Source organism: Portunus trituberculatus, chromosome 46, assembly GCF_017591435.1.
Source record: "Portunus trituberculatus isolate SZX2019 chromosome 46, ASM1759143v1, whole genome shotgun sequence".
Lineage (NCBI taxonomy): Eukaryota > Metazoa > Arthropoda > Malacostraca > Decapoda > Portunidae > Portunus > Portunus trituberculatus.
In genome coordinates, this window is record NC_059300.1 from 22849390 (window position 1) to 22857677 (window position 8288).

General features: G+C 39.0%; 1 protein-coding gene across 3 annotated transcripts; it reads right to left on the reverse strand.

The window, feature by feature from the left end:
* Positions 1-4513: 4513 nt before the first annotated feature.
* LOC123520242 lies at positions 4514-6546 on the reverse strand. Of its 3 annotated transcripts, none has more exons than XR_006679207.1 (3): positions 6218-6546; positions 5253-5481; positions 4514-4920 (listed from the first exon to the last, which is right to left on the reverse strand). XR_006679207.1 is itself a non-coding variant. In XM_045282348.1 (2 exons), exons 1-2 carry the CDS (start codon positions 5117-5119, stop codon positions 4663-4665), a joined length of 336 nt encoding a protein of 111 aa, XP_045138283.1. In that variant the 5' UTR covers positions 5120-5182; the 3' UTR covers positions 4514-4662. The 3 variants fall into 3 exon arrangements, 1 of the variants encoding a protein (XP_045138283.1); XR_006679206.1 differs by having other exon boundaries at positions 4514-4923; positions 6218-6545; XM_045282348.1 differs by lacking the exons at positions 5253-5481; positions 6218-6546 and adding an exon at positions 5045-5182 and having other exon boundaries at positions 4514-4923.
* Between the last annotated feature and the right edge of the window lie 1742 nt (positions 6547-8288).

Consider the following 8288-nt stretch of genomic DNA (forward strand, 5'->3'; position numbering starts at 1 on the left):
ATTTAGATAATATTGTCTGGTGTTACTTGATTTTTGTTGAAATCTATTATCATTTCTTTTGTCTTTTATATATATATATATATATATATATATATATATATATATATATATATATATATATATATATATATATATATATATATATATATATATATATAGTTAGGCATTTTGCATTATTGTAAATAACAGCATATTCTTATTTGATTTATAATTAACAGTGGTAGTGGTAGCCTTTTCCAAGATATCATACTGGAATAGGTGGAAGCTTGAATTATATATGTATATTGATTTTAATGCAAGTTTAATTTTTGAGTTACTTGTGTTAACCTAAGGATGTAAAATTTCCATAACTAAGAAAGTAACAATTCTGTTTTGTAATCATGTGCATTGTGTATAATTTGTTGCATATTAATTATTTAAGATCATAGCAATACACTAGAAATTTAGAATAAACTAAAATTTTTCTATTTAATTGAAAAGATTAGGTGAAAGCTCATTTTCTGAATTGGTCTACTAATGTGTAAGTACATCTTTAATTTGAGACAGATTTGGCATGTTATGAAGCCATTTTAAGGCAGTTTGTCATGTTTTGAGGACATTTTAAGACAGTTTGGTATGTTTTGAGGGCATTTTAAGATAGTTTGCCAGGTTTTGAGGAAATTATAAGACAGTTTGATATGTTTTGATAGGATTTTAAGACAGTTTTGCATGTTTTGAGGTCAGTTAAAAAAGTTTGACATGTTTTAACGGCATTTGAGTTGCGTTCAGTTCAGTTTACAAAATAGTGAAGGTGACTCAATATAAACAGTGCACCTCTCATTACAGGAAAGTCAAGAATGCTGCACACTGCTGCTGGAACACTGCACCACCAAGCCAAGACAAGACAAGCGACAACACAACACAAGCCTTCTACAACACCTACAGCCATCAGCAACACCCAGAGTACAAGACAACACCTGGAGCCATGAAGAATAGTTAGGATAGATTAGCAGTTTGGCATTTTTAATTATAAGGACATTTTAAGACCATTTGACATGTTTTTATGGTATTTTAAGACCATTTGGCATGTTTGTATGGTATTTTAAGACCATTTGGCATGTTTTTATGGTATGTTAAGACCATTTGGCATGTTTTTATGGTATGTTAAGACCATTTGGCATGTTATTATGGTATGTTAAGACCATTTGGCATGTTTGTATGGTATTTTAAGACCATTTGGCATGTTTTTATGGTATTTTAAGACTATTTGGTATGTTTTTATGTTTTAAGACCATTTGACATGTTTTTATGGTATTTTAAGACCATTTGACATGTTTTTATGGTATTTTAAGACCATTTGGCATGTTTTTATGGTATTTTAAGACCATTTGGCATGTTTTTATGGTATTTTAAGACTTTGGCATGTTTTTATGGTATTTTAAGACCATTTGGCATGTTTTGAGGGCATTTGAAGAAAGTTTGGCTATGGTAATACCCTTTTTGACATTAACCCTTCAGTACCATGACACATTTCCATATTCCTTGTGGTGACTATTTGGTGATTTTGTACAGCTTCACAAACTCATGTGGGGATGAAAATTGTGAAGACTGTGGCCATTAATTTTGTGACCTTCATAGACCTTCAATAATGTCAATAAAATGGTCTAATGGTGCACAAATCTCAAGGTAAAAATGTGTCCCAGTACTGAAGGGGTTAAGAAGGGTGTATGGAGGTGACAAGATTAATGGGCACAGTCTTCACTATTTCAATCCCCCACATGAGTTTGTGAAGCAAGTGTTGGATTCTCTGGACAAAGATGCAGTGTGCTTGTTAAGAGATTGACTCAGCACTCACTCCTTCACTTACTGAACTCAGAGGGAATGAAGAATGTGCATTGTTGCTGCTTGTGTGTCAGACAAAGGCCTGTATTCACAAACACTTTGGTGTCTCAACAACATGCCTTCCAAGGCCACAGAGATCACTGGCAGGGTTTTCATGAGTGTTTCTCCACTTAATATTGTAGAAATGTCACTCTGCCTCAGGAACCATAAAAATACCCTTATTCTCTCACCACCACTGTTTTCCAAGGCCACACAGATGACTGGCAGGGTTTTCAAGACTGTTTCTCCACTTAATAATACAGAAATCTTGTCATTCTGCCTTTACAACTCTCTCTCTCTCTCTCTCTCTCTCTCTCTCTCTCTCTCTCTCTCTCTCTCTCTCTCTCTCTCTCTCTCTCTCTCTCTCTCTCTCTCTCTCTCTCTCTCTCTCTCTCTCTCTCTCTCTCTCTCTCTCTCTCTCTCTCTCTCTCTCTCTCTCTCTCTCTAAAGGTAAAAAAATGTGTCCCAGTACTGAAGGGGTTAAATAGTGAAGACTGTGGCTATTAATCTTGTCACCTCCATAGACCCTTCTAATGTCAATAAAATGGTCTAATGGTACACAAATCTCAAGGTAAAAATGTGTCCCAGTACTGAAGGGGTAAAAATAGTGAAGATTATGGCCATTAATTCTTCTGCCTTCCATAGATCTTTCCAAGTGTCAATAAAATGGTCTAATGGTACACAGATCTCAAGGTAGAAATATGTCCCAGTACTGAAGGGGTTAAAATAGTGAAGACTTGCCATTATTCTTCTGCCTCTATAGACCTTTCCTGATGTCAATAAAATGTCTAATTGTACACAAATTTCAAGGTAAAAATGTGTCTCAATGTTGAAGGGGTTAAAATAGTGAAGAATGTGGCCATTAGTCTTCTGACGTCTATAGATCTTTCCTACTGTCAATAAAATGGTCTAATGGTACACAAAATCTCAAGATGTCCCAGTATTAAAGGGGTTAAAATAATGAAGAATGTGGACGTTAATCTTCTGACCTCTGTAGACCTTTCCTAATGTCAATAAAATGGTCTAATGGTACAGAAATGTCAAGGTAAAAATGTGTCCCAGTACTGAAGGGGTTAAAATAGTGAAGACTGTGACCATTAACCTTCTGATGTCTATAAACTTTTCCTAATATCAATAAAATGGTTTAATGGTACACAGATCTCAGGGTAAAAATGTGTCCCAGTACTGAAGGGGTTGAAATAGTGAAGACTGTGGCCATTAATCTTGTGATCTCCATACACCTCTCCATTTTATTGATATTAGCAAGGGTCTATGGTGGTCAAAGGATTAATGGCCACAGCCTTCACTATTTTAATCAATTCAGTACTGGGACACATTTTTACCTTGAGATTTGTGTACCATTAGACCATTTTATTGACATTAGCAAGGGTCTATGGTGGTCAAAGGATTAATGGCCACAGCCTTCACTATTTTAATCCCTTCAGTACTAGGACACATTTTTACCTTGAGATTAGACCATTTTAATGACATTAGCAAGGGTGTATGGAGGGCACAAGATTAATGTATGTGTGTTGTTTTAAAAATGTTTTCATGTATATTATTACTATTTGATTGTTTACTTTGATTGCTCTCTCTCTCTCTCTCTCTCTCTCTCTCTCTCTCTCTCTCTCTCTCTCTCTCTCTCTCTCTCTCTCTCTCTCTCTCTCTCTCTCTCTCTCTCTCTTATTCTCTCTCTCTCTCTCTCTCTCTCTTTTTATCTGAATATTTGTTAACTTTTAAAGTTTAAAAATAATTTGTGAATAATTTGTGAAGTTGAAATTTCTTAAAATTTTGCAAAGTTAAAAATTAGTGCAGATCTTTTATGTTAAGTTGTAAATTGATGTTAGTATTTATTGTATATTAAGTTGAAAATCATTGTAGACTTTTTTTTTATTTTTAGTTTTATTTTTTTTAATAGTATTTCAGTTGAAATTTGTGTAGACTTTCACTATTCTTTGTATATTTTTATTTAGTTGAAAATATTTGTTTAGTTGAAAATATTTGTGGTTTTTTTGCAGGCAATGTGTAATAATGTCAAAAATTGAATAAAAGTGTAGGGAGACTCTTGTATTTAATTTTAGCTCCAATATGCATCCACCGTATCTCCGGAGACTCTTTAGAGTATTTTCGACTTAGTACGTTTTTTAGGGCCCGTTTTGGGGCTTTTTTTTGCCATTTTTTTCTAGATTTTATTTTTTTTTAGACATTTTTAGGGCCCGTTTTTTTTTTTTTGCCATTTTTTTCTATATTTTGACATTTTTTTAGTGTTTTTTTGGCCAGTAGTGCTTGTATTTTATTTAGACCGTTTGAGATTTTTCAGCTAGATGTTCGTTCGTATTTTGGGACCATTTTAAGTTATTGATGTCATGTAACTTTTTTTCGCTTTAGTTTCCATTTTCTAACAACCACTTTTTCTGTATTGCTTATGATAATAAATAGAAAGCTTCAAATTAGCGTTTTATTATTTCTGGGGTGTGATCGTTTAGAGCGAGTGTAGGTGGTGGTCAATGGAGGCAATATTGGTGTGCCAGACGGATCCAAGCCAGCTTGAGGCGACTACTCACTGAAACCACCCACAACCCACAAATATTCCCAGGAAATGAAATTTAACAAAACCCACAAATATTCCCAGGAAAGGAAATTCACCGAAACAAAGATTTCTTTACACTATTATTCAGTAGTGACAACAGATCCAAGCTTCAAGTACAGTGACACCACAATAATGAGGTGGTAGTGGCAGCAAGCGTTGAATAGGAGGATGTCTGCTATGCGAAGCTGAATCTCTGGACTCCGGTGGTGGAGTTAGTGGTGGTGGTGGTGGTGGTGTAGCAGGTGTTTGCCAGGCCGCTGCGAGGCGAAGTCCCTCAGTGCCAGTAGTGGCGACGGCGGCACGTGTATTAGCGGGACGGCAGTGAAGGCCCAATGCGAGGCAGTGCCCCTCCGAGTAGCGGTAGCAGCGGCGGCAACGGTCAATGTAGGCGCAGTGCGAAGCCAGAGAGAGTCCTTCCCTGATGGTGCAGGACGCACGGGATCGCTGCAGTCACGGCTTCGGATCACCAACTCCTGTAATGGAGATAAATTAACTGATTATCTCCATATGTACCACGCCACACTGTCCTACAATACACACTTCACTGCCTCAGTCAGCCTCTCACTCGCCCTCCTCGATCGTTATTCCACTTACACTCCAGTTACACCCTTCTCCCTCGTTCTCCTCCCAGCGTCTCCCGTGTGACGTAGCATCCTGGCCCTTCACCATCCTGACACTCCCATCCCTTCATTCTCACATCTCCCACGCCAGTCTCAGGAAACCACACCACGTCAAACCCCCTCAAACTTGCCCCACACCCGATCCTCACACCCACACAACCAATCTTGACACATTCATCTACCTGGTAAGTGGAATCTTCCGTGTCTGCCGTCATCTGTAGGTTCTCGTCTCCAATCCTCCGCCTCACCACACCTGCCTCGCCTCTATCACCCACTCATCCAGCCAGTCTCCCTCAACGGCGGCAGTGGCGGTGGCGGAGGCAGAGGTGTTGGTAGTGAGCATTGTCCGTTAAGTGCAAGGTAGACGAGGCTCATTACCGCTGTGGAGTCAGGCCTTTGGATCGTCAACGCCTGTAATGGACAAGAATAAGCATGAACAAAGCAGTACCTTGTTTACTTGTTCACTAATTATCCCTACAGCTAACAAGCAAGATAGCCCTAAGCAAATTCCTTCACTGCCTCAATCAGCCTTTCACTCTTCATTCTACGTATTCTTACCACCACCACCACCACCACCACCAATACCATCACAAAAACATGAACAGCAGTATCTTTTTCACTAATTATCTCTAAATGACCAACACCACACATTCCCTTCACGTCTTCACTTCCATCCATAATGTGCCCTAACTCACTAATCACTTTATTCCCCCCTGTCTGTCCTAAAACTTCTCCACCGCCTCAGCCAGCCTTTCCCTCGTCTCTACTCAGTTACACGTCTTCACAGTGCCCTAACCCAGCCAAACACTCGCACCACACCATCCCTTCTGTCTCCTATTTTATCACACAGTATTCAGTTAGTTCCCATTCTGCCTCAGTTCCCATTCTGCCTCCTCTTGCCACGAGCCATTCACGCTCACTTCATTCCTCCCAGCCATTCCTGATACATCCTACATTGACGCACACAGACATCGTACAATTAACCTTCCAATAGACAGTGCACATCCTACACACCCAGTTATCCTTTATCAGTCAACATTCCTAACAACCTTCAAGTTACTAACAATTTCCTATCACCACTGCACTGTCAACGCGCACACACCAACAGCTCATACCTACACTATTCGTTTACATAAAAGCCACTAACCTCTCCTTCCTCTGTGCTGTGCTGTGCTGTGCTGTGGTGTGGTCCGATAACCTCACAGCAGCGGCACGTCACCCCGCCGCACGAAAACTGACGCAGATCAAGGTTCCCGTTGCTGTTCCTGCCGCTGCTGAACGTCACGCCCACGACAAGACACAGACGGACACTGGGCTGCGTACACTCGAGGGGTCGGTGGTGGCGTGGTGGTGTGGTGACTGGAGAGATGTAGCGGGCGTGGTGTCTGGATTAATACTGTCCCAGCTGCCATTCTGAGCTACTGCTGACGTTGCTTCGTTCTTGTCTCACCCCCCCCCAACCTGCCAATAAGGAAAGAGCAACTTGAGGGCAAACGAGCATATGAAACGCTGCCAGTGAACCTAACCACTGGTCCACCACCTGGATATAAACTAGCCACGCTCTTTAACTCCTTCCAAACCAACCATTACACACACTCAATTGCATTAATTTGTTTCATCAAGCATTCTCACCTTCCGTGTAGTACTTACAATTATACACGATTTTTTTTTTTATTATGTTGTAACAGTTTGAAGCTTCCTTCGTAAGAAATTATTATGATAAGATGATAATAATAACATCTCTCTCTCTCTCTCTCTCTCTCTCTCTCTCTCTAAGTGAACTCTGCCTGTAAATCAACGAATAAAGAAAAAAAACGTATCATTAACGAAAAATTGATTATGAAAGATAATAATTCTCTCTCTCTCTCTCTCTCTCTCTCTCTCTCTCTCTCTCTCTCTCTCTCTCTCTCTCTCTCTCTCTCTCTCTCTCTCTCTCTCTCTCTCTCTCTCTCACGACTCCCTCCAAGTGAACCTTGCCCGTAAATCAACAAATAAAAAAAATAAAAAAAAAGTATCATTACCGGGAAATGAGTATAATATATATATAATATATAATAACAATCTCTCTCTCTCTCTCTCTCTCTCTCTCTCTCTCTCTCTCTCTCTCTCTCTCTCCAAGTGAACCCTGCCTGCAAATCAACGAATCAATATTAAAAAAAATGAAGAGTAAAAACGTATCATGAACGGATCAGCTAACCCTTTCAGTACCGTGACATTACGATATTCATGCTCTACGCTTCCTACTTGGTGACTTTATACAGCTTCACAAACTTACGTGGGGATTAAGATAGTGAAGACTGTGGCCATGAACGAGAGTTCATTAGGAGGAGGCATTAAGCTACCTCTCTTAATTAACCCCTTCAGTACTGGGACACATTTTTGCCTTGAGATTTGTGCACGGTTAGACCATTTTGTTGACATTACCAAGGTCACCAAGTTAATGACCTGCAGGGCTGGAGCTGGTGACCTATGCTTCTTTGAATTATTACACCGCCGATAATGGTGATTGTAGTGATGATGATAATATGATGATAATGATGATGATGATGGTGATAATATAGTAGTAGTAGTAGTAAAATAATATCAAATAAATAAATAAATAGATAAATAAAATAATAATGATAGTAGTAGTAGTAGTAGTAGTAGTAGTAGTAGTAGTAGTAGTAGTACGATAAATGATAATAAATAAATAAACAAACAAATAAAATAATAATGATAGTAGTAGTAGTAGTAGTAGTACAATAAATAATAATAACAATAATAATAATAATAATAACAATAATAATAACACTAACAACCACTCACAACAACAATCACTAATGCCACAACAATCAGGCGATGAGAGTAAAGGTGAGGACAGTCAGTTAGAAAAGAAAGATTGGTAAGAGGAACAGCCAGCCTATCTAAGACAATATATGTATGTGAAGCTTACCTATACTGCTGACTTGGAGGGAGTTACCAGCAGGGGGGGAGAGGAAAACTGGCGGAGAATACTGAAGACGCCTCATTTCATAGGGAGTGTTTATATTGTTTTAATGTGATGATGTGTGAAGATTCCCAGTTTAGATTAGTAGAAGTAAATGACAGAGCCAGGATGTTCAGTCTATAGAAGCGAGGGAACAGTTGAATGTCATTGAAGAAGACGAGATAACTGGTGGTAAGGTTGTGTGTGTGTGTGTGTGTGTGTGTGTGTGTGTGTGTGTGTGTGTGTGTGTACT

What these genes read in the sequence shown, in the direction of transcription:
- LOC123520242 (XM_045282348.1), bottom strand. Translation starts at nt 5,119, where the DNA reads ATGGTGAAGGGCCAGGATGCTACGTCACACGGGAGACGCTGGGAGGAG. An exon ending in GAGAAGGGTGTAACTGGAGT is followed by an intron (nt 4,924 to 5,044) that starts GTAAGTGGAATA and finishes TCTCCATTACAG; the next exon opens with GAGTTGGTGATCCGAAGCCG.